The sequence below is a fragment of the Columba livia genome, chromosome 11 (assembly GCF_036013475.1).
Source record: "Columba livia isolate bColLiv1 breed racing homer chromosome 11, bColLiv1.pat.W.v2, whole genome shotgun sequence".
NCBI lineage: Eukaryota > Metazoa > Chordata > Aves > Columbiformes > Columbidae > Columba > Columba livia.
Window position 1 is genome coordinate 2,927,898 of NC_088612.1, and position 22,821 is coordinate 2,950,718.

The 22,821-nt window shown below is 38.4% G+C and overlaps 1 protein-coding gene across 2 annotated transcripts in view; it reads left to right on the plus strand.

Annotated features, from left to right (window-relative positions):
* TRPM7 (transient receptor potential cation channel subfamily M member 7) overlaps positions 1 to 22,821 on the plus strand; it is a 54,281-nt gene that overhangs the window by 22,497 nt on the left and 8,963 nt on the right. Inside the window, exons 3-27 of one of the 2 annotated variants that reach the window (XM_065075857.1) lie at positions 30 to 68; positions 510 to 708; positions 1,796 to 2,009; positions 2,549 to 2,673; positions 3,223 to 3,394; positions 4,192 to 4,366; positions 5,595 to 5,718; positions 6,383 to 6,455; positions 6,736 to 6,836; positions 7,724 to 7,858; positions 8,348 to 8,401; positions 8,946 to 9,086; positions 9,638 to 9,772; positions 9,914 to 10,194; positions 10,668 to 10,896; positions 12,138 to 12,293; positions 12,435 to 12,578; positions 13,233 to 13,361; positions 14,011 to 14,295; positions 15,377 to 15,551; positions 16,566 to 16,698; positions 17,238 to 17,422; positions 18,952 to 19,084; positions 19,558 to 20,273; positions 22,350 to 22,426. In XM_065075857.1, the coding sequence (XP_064931929.1) occupies positions 30 to 68; positions 510 to 708; positions 1,796 to 2,009; positions 2,549 to 2,673; positions 3,223 to 3,394; positions 4,192 to 4,366; positions 5,595 to 5,718; positions 6,383 to 6,455; positions 6,736 to 6,836; positions 7,724 to 7,858; positions 8,348 to 8,401; positions 8,946 to 9,086; positions 9,638 to 9,772; positions 9,914 to 10,194; positions 10,668 to 10,896; positions 12,138 to 12,293; positions 12,435 to 12,578; positions 13,233 to 13,361; positions 14,011 to 14,295; positions 15,377 to 15,551; positions 16,566 to 16,698; positions 17,238 to 17,422; positions 18,952 to 19,084; positions 19,558 to 20,273; positions 22,350 to 22,426 (4,330 nt within the window). The remainder of the gene's footprint in view (positions 1 to 29; positions 69 to 509; positions 709 to 1,795; positions 2,010 to 2,548; positions 2,674 to 3,222; positions 3,395 to 4,191; positions 4,367 to 5,594; positions 5,719 to 6,382; positions 6,456 to 6,735; positions 6,837 to 7,723; positions 7,859 to 8,347; positions 8,402 to 8,945; positions 9,087 to 9,637; positions 9,773 to 9,913; positions 10,195 to 10,667; positions 10,897 to 12,137; positions 12,294 to 12,434; positions 12,579 to 13,232; positions 13,362 to 14,010; positions 14,296 to 15,376; positions 15,552 to 16,565; positions 16,699 to 17,237; positions 17,423 to 18,951; positions 19,085 to 19,557; positions 20,274 to 22,349; positions 22,427 to 22,821) is intronic. The other variant, XM_065075858.1, reaches the window with a different exon arrangement.

A 22,821-nucleotide genomic window follows, 5' to 3' on the forward strand; every position in this document is an offset into this window, starting at 1 on the left:
TTACTCATATATTTAAATATTTCTTATAGATGCCTTCCAGGATGTCAGATTTGTCAGCAACTTGTCAGGTAAGAGTTCTTTGTAATTACATTATTTGTGAATATTTTTTTCCACTAAACAAACGCTTTCATAAGAGGGTTTTAAAAACTTGTGATCAATATTGCAAATGACAAGTTGGTGAAAGGTTAGATATAAAATAAATACAGCTAATGAATAAAGGACTGTCTGCAATACGTAGATTTATAAATGTTATATAAATTGTTTGGCGTCAAAGAATTAATTTTCCATGTCATGAGTACTCAGTTTCTTCTGGCCTCTAACTTATCTCAGTGAGCTTCAATATTTTGCATAATAATTAAGTATTGTAATTAGTTCTTGCTATAAATATTTATATATAATATTTATTATTTTTGCTTTCTAAATCTGACGTGTCTCTGCTACAGAGAAACAAAGTTCTCTTGTCTTCTGATGACAGTATTTACTCAGGTATTCTAACTGGTATGGTGCAGGTGCTGCTGCGGCCGCTTGGTCAGACAACATGCGTGTTTCACTGCAAGTCTGGCGATGAAATACTCCGATGTGAAGCTGGGTGAAAACTGCCATCAGGAAATAGAAGAGTGGTCAGTGGAAAAACACACAGAACAGACCTCTACTGATGCTTATGGTGTCATCAACTTCCAAGGTGGCTCTCATTCTTACAGGGCTAAGGTATGTATGACGTTTTCTTCTTTTTTCCTTGCTCTAAACATGTTGATAGAGATGGCGAATGCTTCATTCAACTTTTGAAATTGAAGGCTGAAAGCGGTGTCACCTATATTGTGACAAACCAGTGCCCTCTACTATTCTAGTATTTTTTAATTGTGATCTGAATTCTTTCTAATTTCCTTTTTTTTTGTTTTGTTTGACAAAAGTTGTTTAGATCTGTCAGAACTAGCTGTGTTCATGCACAGGCTTACCTTCCAATTGCAAATTGCTCTGTTCTTTATGCAGCCGTCAGAGCCCCCAAGGAGAGTGCGGTGCTCTAGGTCAGATCCCCTCTGTGCAGGGAAGGGTTCTTAACAGGATTCTTTCCGTTGGTAACAGCAGCGCGTGCGTTCCTTTGTACGCTTAGTATAGCTTAAAATTGCTGCGAATCCCTTTCCAGGAGTACAGAAATAGCAAGCTGCCTATACTAGTTTCTCTGCTTACTTCTTTTTTGGTTAGAACTTGACTCAAATAGGGCTAATTTCTGCATGATGACCCCTCTGTTGAATAGCTCGTTTTAAAGATGCAGCAGTATTTTTAACTGATCAACCATCTACTTAATCTTATGTTGTTAAACACAGCAAGTTAAAGGTGCTAGTTTTCTATTGAAGAATGTAGCTTTCCTTCCTACCAGGAATCGGGAAGGAAAAGCAAGCGACTGTCTTCCTGTAAAACTCCATAGGAGATGTGCACGCCTCTCCCCAGTAGATGGCAGAACTTTTATAAACATTTCTGAATTTCATCTAATTCACAGATCATCAATAGAATCATAAAGACTCATTTTTCTAGGTCGCTGTGCCAGTAGGATGGAATAACATAATCTTTGTACTGTAATTCCCTTTCCAAAACTTGCTTTCAGAATTGTGAACTGTCCATAATTCAGGAGGACATAAAGCAACCTTGTTGGTTTGTTGCATCTGCTGTGTTTTGAGAAAGCGAATTACATTTTCCATAGCCAGGAATAGGATAATATATCCTGAAGCACCTCCTGGTTCTTTTCACTCGTTGATTCTGATTTAAGAACCTTTTAACACTCTTCTTGTGCTCACAGTATGTGCGATTGTCATATGACACCAAGCCTGAAGCTATTCTGCAACTTATGCTTAAAGAATGGCAGATGGAGTTGCCGAAGCTTGTTATATCTGTACATGGGGGCATGCAGAAATTTGAACTTCACCCACGCATCAAACAGTTGCTTGGCAAAGGTCTTATTAAAGCTGCAGTAACAACAGGAGCCTGGATTATAACTGGAGGAGTGAACACAGGTAAAAAAGTACCGATGAATGCGCACAGTTAACTGGATTATGGTTTATAAGAGCCAAAAGATTACATGGATGCATAGTTTTTCCTTAAAGCAAAGTAAATTTGCGTGAGTTTGGTAAAGTGAAATTAATACATTTTGCACAGGTGTGGTTGGAAGTGGACTGCTGTTTCGTCTTGCAAAGAGAAACAACACAAAGATGGAGGGATTGGTTTTTTTGGGCTTGTTTTGTTTGCTTTTGCCTTTTGTTGGGGTTTTTTTGCTTGTTTTTGAAACTGCAAGAGAAGAAACTTAATGCGATTAAAACACACACAAATATGTAGTGGAAACTCTTTAGTTCTTAATAAGCTAATATTTATTTTGTTGAATTACTGATACATAGTACTTCGTTTCCTTCTAGTAGATGTAGTATGATGCTTTTCCTTTTCATGTTATGTCAAGTAAGTTCCCAGATCTTTAAAGGTACATTTAACTAATAAAACAGCTGTATTTCTTAATAAGATGTGACATTCAATACATTGAAATGTTTTTGTGCACAAACAGGTGTTGCAAAACATGTTGGTGATGCTCTACGAGAACATGCTTCCAGATCATCTCGGAAGATTTGCACTATTGGGATTGCTCCATGGGGAGTGATTGAAAACAGAAATGACCTTGTTGGAAGAGATGTAAGGATAGATTACCTAATTAAAATAATGGTTTACTTGACTATTTTTGACAAATCTGCTCAAGTGTGTTCTTTCACTTACTTTGCATCATTGGAATACTTGCTTTAATATGATGGTACATTGACATCTGTGACTTATGCAAGATTGTTAGTCTAAACAAGTTGCAAAATGCAAATGCACTAGAGGAGGAGCAGCTTCTTAGGTACTTAATCCTTTTTCTCCCCCTGACTGATATTACTGAATCAAATAACAAAAATGGTATTACAGAGAATTCACATTTACAGAGGATAAGGTGAAAAATTTTGATGCAGAATCGTTGATGTTTGCCAGAGCAATCTCAAGTTTTTCCCAAAAACACCTTTTCAAAGGATCTTTTCTCTGTCATCCTTATTCTTTTGCGACAAAATCATCTACTTCTTGCACAAAGTTCAGTACAGTTCAGCTGTTGATGTATCCTGACCCAAGGCGTGCCTAGATGACAAGTTAAGTTTCACAGAAACAAGTTTGAATCTTCATAAGTAAAACACATTGTTCTGTGCTTACACTTAGGTGGTTGCTCCATACCAAACCCTGTTAAACCCGTTAAGTAAACTAAACGTCCTAAATAACCTCCATTCACATTTCATTCTGGTGGATGATGGAACAGTTGGCAAGTATGGAGCAGAAGTTAAATTGCGGAGAGAACTGGAAAAAACTATTAATTTGCAACGGATCCATGCAAGTAAGTAATTCTGATGGCTGAGGCCTGAGTGAAAAATGTTAGTCTTTTGTTTATGTTTCAAGTCTGAATGATTATTTTGCAGATTTCCGCTGCTGCCTTGAACCCTAGATATCGCTGGTACATTTAGGATTTCTCTGGGACCAGAGAGGAGGGTTCTTTTGAATAAAGTTGTCAATTTTACTTCGATAAATCAAATCTGTGTCACTTGAGTTACTAGTGCGTTGCAGGCCTTACTGGTCTGATTGATTCATGGTTTTGACATGGTCACTTGCAGTTTCACAACAGGGCAACTGAGTTTGTAAAACATCATCCGTGTTTGTGCAAAGAAGCCATGACTTTTTTTAGTGTTTTCCCAATTATGGAGCAACACGTGGTTTTTTCTCTTCTAGGAATGCTTTTGCAATCCTCCCTGTCAGCAGAGGGTTTCTGTGTAGCTATGTTCAAATTATAAATGTGTTGACATCTTTGGAAACTCTGGGGGGAAAGCAGAAGGAGAGTTCCCTAAAGAAAAAATGTTCACTTTACTGCATTAGTTCAGGAATATTTCAGTGAAGAATCTCTTCTGTTTTGTAGCCTGTATTCCATTGTATTTACCAGCTTCTTTCCAGTGCTTTTCCCCCAGCCCAAAGTATAAACAGTGCTTGGAACTGTCCATTAGCAACAATCAAAAAGTCTGGCAGGCAGCGTTTTAATGTTTATTCAATAGAGGGGACATGCTTGATTTATTAAATATATAAAATCAGTCTTGGCATTCCCTGTACACTTATAACATTGTCTGTTTTTTTATTACTTTGCAGGAATTGGCCAGGGTGTGCCCGTGGTGGCACTTGTGTTTGAAGGTGGCCCCAACGTCATACTCACAGTCCTAGACTTCCTCCAAGAAAGCCCTCCCGTGCCGGTGGTGGTGTGTGAGGGAACTGGCAGAGCTGCAGACATACTAGCCTATGTTCACAAGCAAACAGAGGAGGGAGGGTAAGTCTTAGCAGTGCTAACCAAACCATCAGTCGTGCATAGATGGGTTTCGAGACCAATCCTTAATGAATTTGTGCAAGAGCATTTTTCTGTGGGAAGATGAAAGCTAAAAGCGTGGAGTGTAATTGTGCCTGTGATGCAGCCTTGCAGGCTGGCTGCAATAATAGCCATGGCTAAAGACCGAGATGACCTTTCCAGTTCTAGGTTCCTCCCACATACCTTGTACTGGTTGCATTAAATGCTGTAGCACATGCTTGCTTTAGCGATACTTACAAAAAAGACAGGAGAGGTGTGCACACCTATATCCTAAAGTAGGGCAAACATCTCACGTGCACCTTCAGTTACACGAGGTGTTTTTGTTACACCATTGTAACTAGAGGATCCAGCCCTCAGTTTAAACGCTCTTTCTGCTCCAACTTCAATTTTTAACTAAGCCACAGTAACTTAAGTGATTTGACTGTTCTTAAGGGTGCACAAGAGAGTTTTGCTCAACAGAAGTCAGAGCTGATCAGAACTTCCAGAGATAGGAGAGTAACAGAGAATAGTATGTTACTAAACTGCTTAAAAATATCACCTGACTACGTTGAATGGAAATATTTTTGTGCAGTTAGCTGTTACATAGCAGTAACTTTCAGTGAAAAGGGATCAGAAAGAGTTTCTGTGCTTTTTCTTCTGAGTAGTCTTAAAACTGAACTTTTTACGCACTTCTGTTTAGTGTAGAGAACATATGTCTGTTTTAAGTGTAGCTTCAAGGAATAAAAGGGATGCGCTTGGGCTCCACGATATTTAGTGATTTCAAGTTAGCTGTCAGATTTGCATAAATCCTGAGACATATTATGTCCTTGTTGCAGGGACTGCCTCAGAACCAGGAGGCAGGGATCTAACGTAGCTGTACACAAACAGCTCTGCCCATAGTCAGATCAGAAGCAGGTCTTATTCAGAGGGGCGAGTACTTAGTGTTATGTGTCAAAATCTTTTAGCCGAGAGTATCTCAGAACTGGCTGTGGGAAGGAAAGAGAGACAAGCTGGGTTACTGGGGCAGTAGCAGAAAGTCATAGATTAAGCAACCTATACTTCTTTCTAAAGGTTACCCAAGATTGTACCACTGAAACAGTAATAAGCTTGTAGATAGCAGGGCCTTGAATGGACATGTTGAAACTAATTACATGCATTGCAGTTCCTACTGTTCATGTATAACAGTGTGTTTTCCTGTTTGTTTCGATCTCAGGAATGTTCCTGAGGGTGCTGAACCTGAAATCATTTCAACCATCAAAAAGACGTTTAACTTTGGTCAAAGTGAAGCAGTTCATTTGTTTCAGACACTGTTGGAATGCATGAAAAAAAAAGAACTTGTAAGTAGATCTTGCCATACAATTATTTTATTCAAGCTGTGTGCATTTGTGGATCTAATATTGTATCTCAATGTTCTATATGGTCAAGAGACATTAAAAAATCTTTTCTGGACAGTTAGTCAGGCTCTTTTTTTGTCTTTGAATTATGAGTGTACTAACAAAGGTCTATGAGCACTGCATGCTTAAAGAAAAAGCACTTTATAGAACTTTATATTTAGCCTGAATTCAGGTACTGGTGTCTCATTTGGATGTCATGTTGTGCTGTTCTAAGATTTAAAATTGTCATATTTGGCTAAACATTTTTGCTGGCAGGTTAATCTCATACTTTAGACTGGACCAGAGGGGTAAATAGAATACTGTGGGATGTTTATAGAAAATAGAGAATTGTAATCATCGTGGGAAAATAAGTTCAAGTTGATGGAAGAGCGTAAAGGGTTTCTGCTGTGCGTTTTCTCATAAAAGGTTGTCTTATGTGGCACCCAGTTAGGAAAACAATACAGGGTGCACACTAGAGGTAAGTTTAAATCAAGCATAGGCTTAAATTGCCTTGAAGATAAGGTGACTTTCTACTATATTTCAATTCCTTACATAAAGACTGGAGCTAATCACCTTGGACTGAAAATAACTTTAAAATAGGTTTTCCCTATTTTACTGTTTTGGACAGATTACAGTTTTTCATATTGGGTCAGATGAACATCAGGACATTGATGTTGCAATTCTTACAGCATTGTTAAAAGGTGAGACTTTTAAGAGCATTTAGAATCTCCAGCTATTGTTGTTTAATGTTTATATGATGGATTATATATAAAATACTATAATCTGTAGGAATCTTTCGTTTTCTAGCAAATAATTATCTACTATGTTTTCTCATTGTATAATACTGTAATGTGTCATAAATGATTAAATATACTGTATAACTTTGTAGTGGAATCCTTGATTTGGCTTTTTTAGGAAGAAAGAATGTATGTTATCTTTACATTGATTTAATGTGTTTTTTCATTGTTTTTGCTTCTCAAGGCACGAATGCATCTGCATTTGACCAGCTTGTTCTTACACTTGCGTGGGATAGAGTTGACATAGCCAAAAATCATGTGTTTGTTTATGGGCAACAATGGCTGGTATGTAACGCTCTGGATTAAGCAGCATGGTGTTTTCAGAGGGAAGCTCAGTTTACTGTAAAGAACGAATCTTTTCACTTTAGTAGAGAGAGACGGCAGAATACTGACGCAATTCTTTTGAGTACAGTAATTTTTGCATACTGCATAGCCTTACAGCTGTTTTGTTATTGTGCAGTTGAAAATGGCCCAAGAATTTTAGAAATGTGCTAAGTCTTCTTAATAACTAGGGGAGAAAAGACATTGCAAAAGGTGGAAGCCGAATTCCTGTTAGTCAGATGCTCTTTCTTCCTTACAGTTGCACGGTCAGAGGAAGATCTCAAGCAGCATCTAGTAAAATACACATATTAACTACTGTTGGCAGCACTGCAGTGTCTTTGGAGGGGGAGGACTAAATGTCTGTTTCTTGTAGTCTGCAAATTGGTTTGATAATGACATTGTGGATCTTGCCATTTCCCTGTATTACTGTAAAAATAAACCACAATCCTACATGACTACGCTGATAGCAATGATGCTTCTGAGCATTTATCTTTGAATCAAATTGTGCTTTAAATGTTTGATGTCTTTGTTTCATCCAATATCAACCTATGAGAACGGTTTAACTATGCCAAACCAAATGTCTACTTAGTCCCGTGTACTGTGTCAGCCGGAGATACCTACAGATGAGTTTAAGACTCGCTGATTAAGTGTATTAAGAATATTCTCTCATCCTGTAATTGTGTGCAATTCAGGGGATTTTCTGACCCGAGGGTGATATCTTTGTAGGCATATAAGGTTTCCCCAGCCCTGTAAATAAATGAGGTTGCTATGTAATCTAAGTACACTGGCTTTGGTGATGACCCATTTTACTGGTTCTCTCCAGGCTCTACCTTGTTTCTTCTCTGTTGTAGGTTGGCTCTCTGGAACAGGCTATGTTAGATGCCCTTGTGATGGACAGAGTTGCATTTGTGAAACTTCTGATTGAAAACGGAGTAAGCATGCACAAATTCCTTACGATTCCCAGACTGGAAGAACTTTATAACACAGTAAGTGAATGACTGCTTTTTAAGCTACTTTTAGAACAGCTTTTGAGAGTTGTATACCGGGTCACATGCAGCCATGTGGGGGGTGTCAATAGAGAGGTTCTTGTTGAGAGGTGTGTGCTGTCTGGCTGCTCTCTAGTGCCACAGCTGCCTTCTGGCTCCTCAGAAATGACACCAGAAATAGTTTGTCAAGCAGGACGTTCATCTGTGTCTGATGCTGGGGGTAGATAATGGAAAACTGCAGCCTTGTGGAACGTGTGGGATGTGTAAACCACAGTGGGGAAGAGAACAAGTCAGATGGGTTAAACTTGTGCACAAAATATGAGGTCTATAGATACTATTGTCATAAGATAGAATTCTATGGCAGTTAATATGGTATTAATAGTTGTAAAACCAGTTTATTTTGTGAACCTGCATAGTTATAAATATTGCTTATAAAAATGTTGTTGCTGTAGGTGTTGATTTTTACTTTCCCCTCTCTTTCTTATAAAGAAACAAGGTCCAACTAACCCAACGCTCTTTCATCTTGTTCGGGATGTCAAACAGGTATGCCGTAAACGTAAAACTCTGTCAATAGCAGTGTTAGTTCTTTAATTTCTTGTGTGTGACTGACAATTTAATCTTAGGTTTAGTAAGTTTTATTGTAATCAGTAAGCTACTTCTGCAGTCATTCTGTTGGTGTCAATACTTGCTGTTGTCTGCTCAGGGCTCTGCTGCCACAAAGATGTTAAACCTGATGAGTGTTGCCTTTTTCATCTTACTTGTGATTGTTTTGCTTTTTGGGGGGATTGAAAGCTGATACTCCCAGCTAAGAGCAATTTGGCTGTTAAAACAATAGACAAAAAACAGTCCATACCCTCCCTCGCAGAATGAACATCTACCCTGCTAGGGAAGACAATACAGCAAAGAAGCTATAACCTTGTCTATTTTGAAACTGATAAATACTGAGCCGTGTAGTTTCATGATTTTTTTAAATCATGAAAGTTTTAACTTGTTTTTTATGAAGAGCTGTGATGTCACATGCAGGAACACTGTAAGCAAGTTTAAGAATATAGTTTGAAAAACTAAAAATACTGTTATTTATTTCTAGGGAAATCTTCCACCAGGATATAAAATCAACCTGATTGATGTGGGGCTGGTTATTGAATATCTGATGGGAGGAACTTATAGATGCACCTATACAAGAAAACGCTTTAGAGCGATATACAACAGCCTCAGCGGGAACAATCGGGTATGTGGCAGTTGGATAACGGGACAGGCTGATTCATCTGTTCGCAATTAAAAAGCTGTGTATTTCACAGGAAAACTGGATCCATATTGTTTTGTTCTTCTTGTCAGTTGGCTGGCTCTTTTAAAGGCAATAGTGAGGCAGCTGGTCACTGTTTTGTGGTTGAGAACGAACCAAAGGTTTTGTTCTCTTGCTTGATATTCTAGCACATCGAAATTCCTTCTCTGTTACTCCCTCTTTTCCTACTCATAGAGAAAGAATGGGCACGAAACACGCAGATTCACCAGGGCTTGAGGTGCAGATGTCTTAGCTGCTTTCTTGTAAAGCAACAAGTGGAACAGCCTACTTTGTGACTTCTTAAATACCCAAACCAAACAAGATATTTGTTAAATATCCAGTGAAAATTCTGGTTGCTGCTGTTATATAAGTTCATCACTGTTTAAGTAGCAAAGTAACTCAACTGAGTATCAAGCTATAAACAGATTATTTTATAATGCATAGTAGGTAACAATAAAGAAACCAAACCAAACCCTTTCCCCTTATTCTTGTTACAGCGATCTGGGCGAAATCCTTCAAATACTACTCCTCAGATGTGTAAAAGCCATGAGTCCTTTGGGAACCGGGCAGACAAGAAGGAAAAAATGCGCCATAATCACTTCATCAAAACAGCGCAGCCATACAAACCAAAGGTACCGACGTGTGAAGGGAACGTAGTGGGGTTTATTTTATCTAGTTAAGAGTGGTGAACCCAGTTGTAGTCTGTCACTGAAGTATGAGTAGCAGCAGTTTTACTGCGATTTAAAATGTAACCTTCTGATTTTATTTTAAAGATTGACACTGGCGCAGAAGAGGGAAAAAAGAAAAGAACCAAAGATGAAATAGTAGACATAGATGATCCTGAAACGAGACGTTTTGCGTATCCGCTCAACGAGCTGTTACTTTGGGCAGTGTTAATGAAGAGGCAGAAGATGGCCCTCTTCTTCTGGCAGCATGGGGAGGAGTCCATGGCGAAAGCCTTAGTTGCCTGCAAAGTGTATCGTTCAATGGCGTACGAAGCAAAACAAAGTGACCTTGTTGATGATACTTCAGAAGAACTGAAACAGTATTCCAAGTAAATTACATTTATATTGTTAAAAATCTTTTATTGAAATGTGCAATAAAAGTAGCGAGCTGTATAGGAATAAACACCGAACTGTTCTATTAGCACACTTGGAGACAACTCCTTTTTGCAAAAAGGATTAAGTGATGCTCTAGTAGAGTTTTATATTAGATATTGCTCTTTCTTGAGAGCTGTTGCAAGTCATGCTTTATAGTTAAATTAAAAGGATACTGAATGTGCCACTTCCATGTGATTTCACTGTGTTTTAACAGCTGTTTGTAGCCTGCATGTGTTTTTATTAAAAAGTCACAGATTCACATGTTGTAGTTACAAGTTACTCTACAGAGCATCTGTACACAAGGGCCAAGTAATAGTCTATTCAAGTTGTGCTGCTGGGAATTTGATTGTACAGGAAAATTCAGGCTAAACTCAAGTTCATTTCTATAGATACTAAACTTTCTTTTGTTGGTTTTTCTTCATTCTAGTGAGTTTGGTCAACTTGCAGTCGAACTGCTAGAACAGTCCTTCCGCCAGGATGAAACGATGGCAATGAAATTACTGACCTATGAGCTTAAAAACTGGAGCAACTCAACTTGTCTGAAGCTGGCAGTGTCGTCAAGGCTCCGTCCATTCGTAGCGCATACCTGTACACAGATGTTGTTGTCGGATATGTGGATGGGAAGGTTGAACATGAGGAAGAATTCCTGGTACAAAGTAAGCGTTGTTGCAGTTTGTTGGTGTAAAAAGGATTAGCAGAATTTGTGTTTTAATGGAAGGAAAATGTGTTTAAGTGCTGTTGGTATAACGCTTTCATAACTATAGCTTGTGTTAATAAATCCTGTAAAACAGTCTCCTGTAACATAATCAAAACTGGAATTATTTATTGTTAACTCTTCTTTTGACGCTCTATTGTCTTTTCAAATAAGGTACAGAAATAGAGAAGGCAAAAAAACAGGCAAGTAGCCTTTAATCAGAGGTATAAAGAGATCATGTGAATACTAATCTACTACTAAAAACATAGTGGTAAAAATGTTAACAGAAGACCCACTGTAAGAATATATAGTTCCATGCATTTTAGATTTTTATAGGCAGCACATAAGACAATGTTGAAAAGCTTTGTCTGTATCCTATTTTGGAGGAAGAAACTGAGCAAAAGCAGGGCACGGAGTGAAACAAGGGTAGGCAAATCAAGGATAGGTTTTCCAGGGGTGCCCTTTGTGATATAGATCAATTGAACCAAAATGGGAGTTGCCTATTTCTTTGAGATAGTTTGCAAAACTTAAGGGTTGTTAGGAATATAATGAAATACAACTTTCCTACAAAATATCTACAAGCATCATTTAACTTGTGACCTACTAAAATCCTCTTTGGTAACTGATTAACCACTTTCGGGCTTACTCGGTAACAGTCTAATGACAATAAACAGCTTTCGCTTATTCTCTTCATCCATACCTTAGCTCATTTTTCTACCGTAAATTGGGAAAAAACCAAACCAAACAACAATATAAACACTCAAACCAACCAAAGTACAACCTCAACTCACAGATGTTGTAAAATAGACCTTGACATTGCACAGTTCCATTTTCTGGGAAGTGGGCTAAAGAACAGATTGCAAACAGAAAATCTCAGCATCTTCAGGCTTAGAGTACATTCTTTCTAGTGGCTCTTGGGTTTGGAATTTGTTGATTCTTCCCCTTTCCTATATCTTCAAGTCCAAGAACACTCTTTATATGTGATATTAGCCTTTTAAGTGTGTATGTGAATATATATGTGATATTAGCCTTTTAAGTGTGTATGTGAATAATAACAACTAATGAGCTTCTGCCTTTTTTCCCCTCAATAACAAGCAAGTAAAATTTGTATAGTATTTTTTTGGAGGATATTCTGTGTGTTGGTGATTTCTGATACTTTGATGTAGCTGTGAACTGTTTGCACATAGTCTTCATCTTTTCCAGGTGATACTGAGTATTTTGCTTCCTCCTGCTATACTGCTGTTGGAATATAAGACCAAGGCAGAAATGTCACATATTCCTCAGTCTCAAGATGCACATCAAATGGCAATGGATGACAGTGAAAACAACTTCCAGAATGCAGCAGATGAAATACCTATGGTAACGTGGCACAAGAGGAGATATTAAAAACAGTATTTCTAACTTAAAATAGATAGTTAAATTTTTAATTCAAAGCAAGAGATCAAATGAGCGTCCAAAGCGTGTGTTTCTGTATGTAAATTAACAGTCCTTTCATTTCAGGAGGTGTTTAAAGAAGTAAGGATCTTGGACAGTAATTTAGAAAAACACGATATGGAGACTCCAGCAAAACCTAAAAGGCTTCCAATTACACAGAAGTTTTACGCATTTTATCACGCACCGATTGTCAAGTTTTGGTTTAATACAGTGAGTTTTCTTTTGTCTAACGTGTATTTTATTTGGAGATCTAATGCAGATTTTGGGGTTCTTTTCCCAACATGGAGCTCTGTGACCTGAATCAAAGTATTAAGCACTTTATAAAAAGCAAACAAGCCCCTTACCTTGCTAAGCTGGAAATGAGAACTACCTGATTTTGAGAAACTGCTTATGCACATGCAGTGTACTGTGGTTCGAGGTTCTTTTAAGTCTGTGGTGTTGGCTTGGAGAAGTATTGCTTTTTTTAAACCTAAGAATAATTAGCAGAAACGTTTTTATTTGGGCCCGAGTAATTAATTTCATCAGTTGCTAGCAGGAATTCTGAAATAATTTATTAAGCTGAAGTTTCCATGCACAGCTTTGCTTAAATTAGTCTAAAAGAAACTCTAAAATTTGTATTAAAGGAAAAATAGCTTTAATAAGAACAAAGCTTTGCTAATAATAAATAGGTTATTACAGCTCTGTTTTTCCTCTTCTAATAAGAAAATGCTTGTATCCCCTTATAAATAATAACTTACCTGCTTAAAGGGGTGAATATAGTACTGTAATTCTACTTGAAGCTTTTATTGTACACCACATCAAAAGATTTCACGCACATCTATGAAGAGCACTAGTAATTATATGTATTATTTTCTTCTTTTTTAGTTGGCATACTTAGGTTTCCTCATGCTCTACACGTTTGTGGTTCTTGTAAAAATGGAAGAATTACCGTCTGTTCAAGAGTGGATTGTTATTGCTTACATTTTCACATCAGCAATTGAGAAAATTCGTGAGGTATGCCTGTAATAATCTGGGATTTTAGGGGTTTTTTGGGTTAATTAAAATGATCTGGTGTAAAGTGTTCCTAAACAAGAGAACCTAAGAAACCTCAAGCATCAGAGTACACAATGTAATACCTTTATCTTAGAAAGAAACAACCTTATTTTACCGAGGAGCGAATTGTGCATTTATTCATTAGTGCCAGTCAAATGTCAAATTCTACCACTACGCTACAACTGAGGTGACACAACAGAAAAGCTCTATGGAGACGGGATAGCTGTCACAACCACAACGGTGCTGGTCAGCAAGAGGCTTGGAGAAGTTCTGTAACAATTGTTAAAAGAGAGATAGGAAGTTCATTAACCTGCTACCTCAGGCCCAGCAGGCAGATTCATCTTTACAACAGTAACTGCCTCAACAATAAAATGCCCCGAGCCCAAAATTCCTTCATAGATTATTGAGAGAAGGAGGCACACGTCCTCCTTGTCCTTGTCATGCTGGTGCAGGTGAACACTGGGGTTGATTCCTCGGTCTGCACCAGTTATCCATTTGAATAGATGCCTTATTTTTACAAGTATAAAAATGTTACTGATTCCTATATTTCAGTGTTGGTCCATGTGCAAATAAATGTGAGCGGACCTGACTTTTTTCTTTTTAATTGCAGATCTTTATGTCAGAGGCTGGGAAGATTAATCAGAAGATTAAAGTGTGGTTCAGTGATTACTTCAATATCAGTGACACCGTTGCCATTGTCACTTTCTTCATTGGGTTTGCATTAAGATTTGGAGCAAAGGGGAATTTTGGTGAAAACACTTACAGAGAAAATTATGTCTTTGTTGCTGGAAGAATAACATACTGTCTCAATATAATATTTTGGTATGTGCGACTGCTGGATTTCCTAGCTGTAAATCAGCAGGCTGGCCCTTACGTTATGATGATTGGGAAAATGGTAAGTACTGCTTATGTTACTGTTGTTTTTTTTTTCCCAGCTGAAATACGTTTTTCTTGCTGCATCTGTTTAGAACTTTTCTCAAAGTTTTATTTAGAAAAATGTTACTTAGCTTGGTGTATTATGTCAACAACTCTATGTGCAGAATTAGCTAGCTGGAACATAACCTGCTGTGTTTCATAACAAGCAAAAGATTAGGCTTCCTTTATTATGGAGCTTGCTCTGGGACATACCTGTAAAAAGCTGGCAAATCGTCATTCTCTGGTCTGTTTTGTTCTTAGATGTCAGAGATTTGAATGAATATGATTATGCCTTTTTCTCGATTCACCTAGCATTGCTTCCCTTTTGGGTCTGAGGTTTATTTGTAGTCTTGGTTTTCTTGCCTTTGCAGTCTCTAGTGCCAGACTTTAACTTGTTTCCTGAAGCACCTTTGTATTTTGTGCTGTGGAAAACTGGGAATAGATTGCGGCCCCGTTCTTGTCTTCTCTCACACAGAAAATATTCAAATTGTTTGAGCTGTACCATCAGTGAGCTATTCTAATGCTAAAAATATTTTAAGACTTTAAAACTATTTATATGAAGGTGGAAGTGGTGTTTGCCTTCCCCCTATAAAATAGTTCCTACAAAGCTGAGCCCAGTCATTGCTTAAAAGGGAGTGCCTCAGGTTGCTGGTTTCTCACTTTGATTTCTTGCAAGAGACATAAGTTCTGTGTTTCAGCCCCTGGAAAGCTGCCTCTTTGTTCTGTGCACCGATTGAGTGCATTCGGGAAAGAATATTTATCAGCTGATACTCATCCACATAATTGGTATTTGAGTTACAAAGGAAATACTCTCAGTTGTCTTTGGCTGAGGGTCCTAAATATGCTGTAAAAAAGGATGGGTAGGGGGAAAATATATATATATATATGTTTACAGGGCTTGTTATTTAACAAAATTTTCTCCCTGAAATATAAGTGTCCTAGACTCTTTTCCTTATATAATACATAGAATTCATCAATCATACACTGTCACTGTGAAAGTATTTAAATTGTGAAATCATAGTTATGACATTGGGGGTTAACTGGCTTTCTTGTGTTAATAGGTGGCCAACATGTTTTACATTGTGGTGATCATGGCACTTGTACTACTTAGTTTTGGTGTTCCCCGGAAGGCGATACTGTATCCTGATGAGGCACCGTCTTGGACTCTTGCTAGAGATATTGTGTTTCATCCATACTGGATGATTTTTGGTGAAGTGTATGCCTATGAAATTGATGGTAAGACACTGCCATTTTGAAGCAAGTAAGGAGAAAACTTACTCTGATTAGATGTTCTGAAGGTCTTAAGAAATTGTAATTTTATGACATTAAATGCCCACTACTGTTGATGTTGATTCTGTTTATTGGATTTTCTTCTTTTTTTTGGGTTGCAGCTGTATAACTTCTTGACTTGACTTTTTCATTATCCTTTACCAAGCTTGAATGGCTAAGAAGGAAAAGTAATCACAGTTTCTCACAAGGCTATTTCTAGCAGATTTTGGAATTTTCTCGTACAGCACTCATGCCAAAATTTTGGCTGTGGTGGTGTATTATGCTTTTTTGAAATCCAATAATATAATTATACCACAGTATAATAATAGGAAAAAAAATACTGTATAATAGCAGAACAACAAAGCTGCTGAAGGATCTGGAGCACAAGTGTGATGAGGAGCGGCTGAGGGAGCTGGGGCTGTTTAGCCTGGAGAGAAGGAGCTGAGGGGAGACCTAATCACTATCTACAGCTGCCCAAAAGGAGGTTGTAGTATGGAGAGTGTTGGTCTCTTATCCCAAGTAACAAGTGATAGGACAAGAGGAAATGGCCTCAAGTTGTGCCAGGGGAGGTTTAGGTTGCATATTAGAACAATTTCTTCATGGAAAGGGTTGCCAGGTGTTGGAACAGAGTGCCCATGGCAGTGGTGGATTCACCATCCCTAGAGGGGTTTAAAAGACGTTTAGATGCAGAGCTGAGCAACATGGGTTAGTGGTGGACTTGGCTGTACTAGGTTTACAGTTGGACTCTATAATCTTAAGTCTTTTCCAACCAAAATGATTCTATGATTAACCACAAACTTTGTCTCCTGTATTTTTCTACCATATTCTTAAAAGCATGGAGACATTTTGAATCGCAGAAGCAGTACGTGACAGTTGGTCATTGCAGTCGTCATAAGCGATCATTTGTTTTTTCCCTGTGTATACCTGCTGGGAATTCTAAAAGTTGTATGTATTTTCTCTGTGTCCTTTCTCCCAACACAGTATGTGCAAATAATTCTGATGAAAAAGTTACTCATCTCTGTGGCCCAGGAACATGGTTGACCCCATTTCTTCAAGCTGTCTACCTCTTTGTACAGTACATAATTATGGTTAATCTCCTTATTGCATTTTTCAAGTAAGTATAAGGATAATAATTAATTTTTGCTAATTCTTTGATAAATTTCTACTTCACTACAACAAGATGACAAGATAAGCAGAACTGATGCCAGTTCAAAGCAATCCCATTTGCTGGAAGCATTTGCAGGTTCTAAGCAGCTCAGTAACACTGAAGAATCACAGACTGTAGAACTAACAGTGTCCGATATAAAAATCTGAGCTTTGTTAGAAAAAAAATATATACCTATATATATATGTATTCTTTTTTTACAAACTTGAAATTTCATCTCTGTGCAATTTATTACTGAGGAGAAGTACGAAGATGTTAGCAGATGGTAGACTTTTTAAATTGTCCTTGCTTTAGATCACAGTGTTTTCTTGAATGTGTCTCCTACTTCCCCTAAAATAATTTTACCGTAAAAGACAAGCTCGTGCTTTTGTCTCTTTCTTAACTAGCATCAGAATTCAAGATTGTTATCAAAGTGTTTAAAAAGAAAAACAACAAAACCCACAACCAAAACCATCCTGGGGTGTTAATGCTTTTCTGTTCCCTTGCAGCAATGTGTATTTACAAGTCAAGGCAATTTCAAACATTGTGTGGAAGTATCAGCGGTATCATTTCATTATGGCCTACCATGAAAAACCTGTTCTGCCTCCACCACTTATTATTCTGAGCCACATGGCTTCCCTGTTCTGTTGTATATGTAAAAGAAGAAAGACAGACAAGACTTCAGATGGGCCAAGTACGAACAGTTATTATCCAAAAATTTGCAGTGACTTTTTTGATATGGTAAAAGCAAACTATCGGAATAAGTGCAGAGTTCTTGGTTATAATGTATATTCTCAAGAAAGTTCAAGTAGCTCTTAATTTTCCCTGTCTTTAATGTTGAGTAAGATTCTAATTCTGTTCAAAATCCCAGTGTTTTTATGAAGGATATCATGTACAACCCTTAGAAATCTCCAGTCAAACTAACTTGTGACAAAAAAAAACCCCAAAATAATATTAGATTTCCCGTTAGTGTTAATGGGGGAAGAATTTTTCTTCTTTCTGGAAAACTTCTGTTCATGTTGAGAATTTAAAAATCAAAAAAAGTCTTCCACAGATGATAAAACGCAGCTAAGGAGTCTAGCTTTTGCCTCAAACAAAATGGACTGGAGGTGAGAGCATAAGGAGTTATAATATTGTCACACAGAATCACAGAATTGACTGGGTTGGAAAATACCTCGGAGATCATCCAGTCCAACCCTTGGTCCAACTCCAGTCCATTGACTAGATCATGGCACTAAGCGCCATGTCCAGTCTCAGTTTAAAAACCTCCAGGGCCGGTGAGTCCAGCACCTCCCTGGGCAGCCATTCCAATGCCTGACCACTCTCTCTGCAAAGAATTGCTTTCTAATCTCCAGCCTAAATTTCCCCTGGTAGAGTTGAAGCCCATGGCCCCTTGTCCTATTGCTGACTGCCTGGGAGAAGAAACCAATCCCCACCTGGCTAGAACTGCCCTTCAGGTGGTTCTAGAGGGTGCTGAGCTCAGCTCTAAGCCTCCTCTTCTCCAGACTAAACAAGCCCAGCTCCCTCAGCCTCTCCCCATAGGGCTTGTGCTCAAGTCCCTTCCCCTGTCGTGTTGCTCTTCTCTGGACCCGCTCCAGCACTTCAATGTCTTTCCTGACCTGAGGGGCCCAGAACTGAACACAACACTCCAGGTGTGGCCTCCCCAATGCAGAGCACAGGGGAAGGATCACTGCCCTTGTCCTGCTGACCACGCTGTTTTGGATACAGGACAGGATACCGTTGGCCTTCTTGGCCACCTGGGCACACTGTTGGCTCATGTTGAGCTTCCTGTCCATTAGTCCCCCCAGGTCCCTTTCTGCCCGACTGCTCTCCAGCCACTCTGTGCCCAGCCTGGAGCGCTCAGGGGGTTGTTGTGGCCAAAGTGCAGCACCCGGCACTTGGCCTTGTTGAACTTCATCCCATTGGAATCGGCCCATTTTTCCAGTCTATCCAGATCCCTCTGCAGAGCCCTCCAGCCTTCCAGCCGGTCGACACTCCCTCCCAACTTGGTGTCATCAGCAAATTGGCTGATCCCTTCAGAATTATTACTTTTATTTCAGCAGAAATCTTTGACCCATTAAGAAGAGAAGAGGGGTCTTAGGTGGCACTGTGTGGGTTTTGTGTTGTTTCTGTTATTTCTAACAGCCTTTGTGAAGCTGTGACTGTAGCACCTGTTCTCCTTCACTGTGTGTGCATCTTGTTAACGGTTTCATCTCTCTTTAGAACTCTTCCTGACAGAAGAAGATCAAAAAAAACTTCATGATTTTGAAGAGCTGTGTGTTGAGATGTATTTCAATGAAAAGGATGATAAATTTCATTCTGGAAGCGAGGAGAGGATCCGAGTCACATTTGAACGGTAGAATATTTTCAAATAAAGTTTCTGGATAGAGAAGCTTAGAACTTTTGCAGGTTTTTTTAACTGTGCTTTAAGAGGGGTAAAATGCAGCTCAAGAACATAAGTATTTAAGCAAACTTGAGATTGTCTTCCCATTTCTGTACAGAAACGACTAATGTCATTGATGCTTCCTGATCTGAAATACTCTGTAAGATGAGACAATTGCAATATTTAGTTTCTTGTGATGTTTTAATAAACTTGATAAATTTGATAAATGCTCAAGGCCCTCTATTGATATGTATGTTAATTCTGTGATTCAGAAGTATGTTCAAATGTTGTATTACAAAACAGTCCAGCACTATGGTGTATATATACCATCTTGAAATTTTAGAGGTTTTTCCTTATTAAATGGGCAGAAAGGGTTTCAAAGATGTTTCTTTTACTTATTGAGAAAAATACCTTTCATAGCTACTTCATAATCTGATTTTTCTTAGGGTGGAACAAATGTGCATTCAGATAAAGGAAGTTGGTGATCGCGTCAACTACATAAAACGGTCATTACAGTCTTTAGATTCACAGATTGGCCACCTACAGGACCTCTCAGCTCTCACTGTGGATACTCTGAAAACACTGACGGCGCAGAAAGCTTCCGAAGCCAGCAAGGTTCATAACGAAATCACCCGGGAACTGAGCATTTCAAAGCATTTGGCACAAAACCTCATTGAGGACGGCTCTCTCAGATCTTCCGTGTGGAAAAAGCACAGCATTGGAAACGTCTTCAGTTCTTTTCCGCAAGGAGGCCTTGAAAATAATAACGCTTTGCTCTGTAACATTTCTATACGCGATGAAAAAGAAGCCCAACATAAGACGATTGGTCAGGAGTTGGCTTCAGTTCCCCGAAGAGAAGAGATAAACTTTCAAGAGGCAGGTTCCTCAGGCAGTGCCTTATTTTCAAATGCTGTTTCCCCTCCAGAACTTCGCCAACGAATACCTGCTGCAGAGACCTCAAAATCCATTAATAAAAGTAAAAAATTAGGCAATTCATCCAACAGCATGCCACATGTCACATCCCCAACAGCTAAGTTTTTTGTTAGCACTCCATCTCGGCCCTGTTGCAAAAGTCAGCTGGATTCTTCAGCAAAGCACGAAGAGACTGTTTTCTCTAAGGCCACAGAAGGAGATAATAATGTAGAATTTGGTGCATTTGTGGGTAAGTATAACCAAGTAGATTCTGAATGTCCTGAAGTCGTTATTAGCTGCTCTTATCCTCTTGCTTCTGGCTCTGCTTGCGTTGCTTTCGCCCAACCTTGTGTTGAAAATGGAGGATATATTAATTGTGGTTTTATTCATGATGAGAGTGACACTAATGATAACTACAGCTGCAGAGTTGACAAATGTGATCAGCAGTCCTCTGTCAACTTATCGAAGAACAAACCCCAAACGAAGTTCTCTTTGTCAACTGGCGACTTGACATCAACAGTCAACTGTGGTGGCTCACATGGAAAATTGAATCTTAAAGATGAACTTTCCAAAAGTCAGCATGTCCATGCAATGGAACTGCAAAACCAAGATTTAAGTTCTAACATCCTTATGGGACTGCTTCATAAACTGTGGACCAAATCTAAGCCACAAGGTTTGACTTATCAAGAATTGTATAGTATTTTGGGTGTATTCCGGTTGCAGGTGACTTCATTCTACTATTTTGCTCTGCTTCTTTTGGCTTTTAACATCTCTAATTTCCCTGTGTTGCTTGATTTTTTTATTTTATTTTTTTTTTTAACTTAAATTACCACTTCTTTATAATTCTGTCACATAGACAATATTTTTCTGGAAAACATTAGCCAGTTGTTGAGAATAGCAGTTTTGTGCAATTAGCAGCTCTACAACTTGGTATGGGCCTTGTAGACATTTAATGACTCATTATAAAGCTCCTACCTTCCCATTGCACAAATTAAAAATATTGTCTATTTCTTGACGTAATTACAGAAGACTGATGGAATCCTGGACAAATATCTTCGTGGTATCTGTGTCAAGCTGAGGGATCCTCCTATACTATATTTCTAAACACTGTTACGACTGGGATCTTCCACTGTTGCCTGGGCTAACGTAGATTTTGGCAGTTGTTTTGGAAGCTTCCAAAGTCCCTTTATTAGATACAAATTTTGCTTAACAGTAAAAAGGTGCACTTTTTATGCTTAGTTACCTACATGTTTGAACGGTAAAACAGTGGCAGATTCATTGCAAAACACAGGTGTGGGTTTACTAACTGGTTTCTGTGAAGTAGATAACGCTTTAAGTACGCTTAGTGTGTAGCAGAAGATCCCGATCTGGAACTGTCAGGGTGCCTGCAGGGCTGTTGTCTTGCCATAGTTGCTCAGGGACGTCTCAGTGTTTTCCAAAGGTTTGTTGAGAATGCAAAACTTCTATCTTTAGAGAGAACTTTATCCTACTGCTGTGAAACTTGGAGTTAGAAGTTACCTACGTGTGCTAGCAGTTTTAGATCTGTGTATGCATAGGGAGAGTATCTACACATTTGTACACTCGCTAGCTATTTGTTAATAACTTACTCATGTTTTAAAAGAACAGGTCTTTAAAATTCAGAAAGCAAGATGAAACAAATAATGGAGAGTGATTGTATTACTCTTATCTAATCTTTAAATGTACTTCACCACTAATAACTTTGAATACTAACTGTACTTTTACCGTAGCCAAATTTTTAGTGTGTGGTCCTCTAACGTCTCGAGCATTTAGAACTTACTCTTCATTCTCACCATCCACATTTTTATGAAACTTGGGACACAGTGCGGCTTTCCATTGTGAATCCAAGCAGGCTTTAATTCATTATAAAGCCACGTGCTTGGTAAAATTCCGACAAGTATTTCTTGCAGCTGGGAGGATGAAGGGTATATTGTAAAAGCTACTTCAGGAAAACTGTCTGCTTTTCCTTCATTTGTCGTACCTACATAAAAATACTCTTAATTTGGACTGCCCTGTCCTTTTCATGTGAGAAGCATATGCTTGAATAAAATTCTAAAAAGTTAGGTTTACTTTTTAAATTGTGGCGATCCAGGCCTCTAATGTGGGAAAAGCAATAGTTTCGTGTTAATATTTTGTTACTCTGATTTTTGCTTTGGTGTGTTTGGAGAGTCTTCTGTAGTGCAAATAGGCACACAGAGCTTAGATGGTTTGCAACCCTTTGCTGTGGTGATGCAAATTATTGGCATGGACAGAAGGCTGGAGGATGCCTTTGATTTTAAATACTCTCTTTCAATTCACTGTGTCGAAGGTCACAGAGACAGCATGGAGTTACAGCGGTTTAAAGAGGCAGCAAGCAGAATGAAAGCAAGAAGTGCTGATATTGAGGTAAGCATGGAAGACTTTCTGTCAAACGTGTTAATGGGGATGGTTTCTTTTTTTAAGCTGTAACTGCATAATGTGTTTTGAAAACGTCAAAGAGCAAATATAATGAAAGAAGTTGCAAAACGCAGCCTGGAAGGGCTCTGTGTCTGTTTTACAATTTCAAAAAAAACCAACCAAACACGCAAAACAAACAAAAAAACCCAAACCAAAAGCCTAGTGAAGACTCATGCAAACATAACTACACATCAAATGCTGTTGCTTCATAATATCGTGCTAATGAAATATTAATCAAGAACTGAGGTTATGAAAGCTGAGATGGCTACAGCTGTGAATTAAGATAAAATTATGTATCCCGTAATAAGTGTTTAATGAAATATTTGACACTCATAAATTTCAAG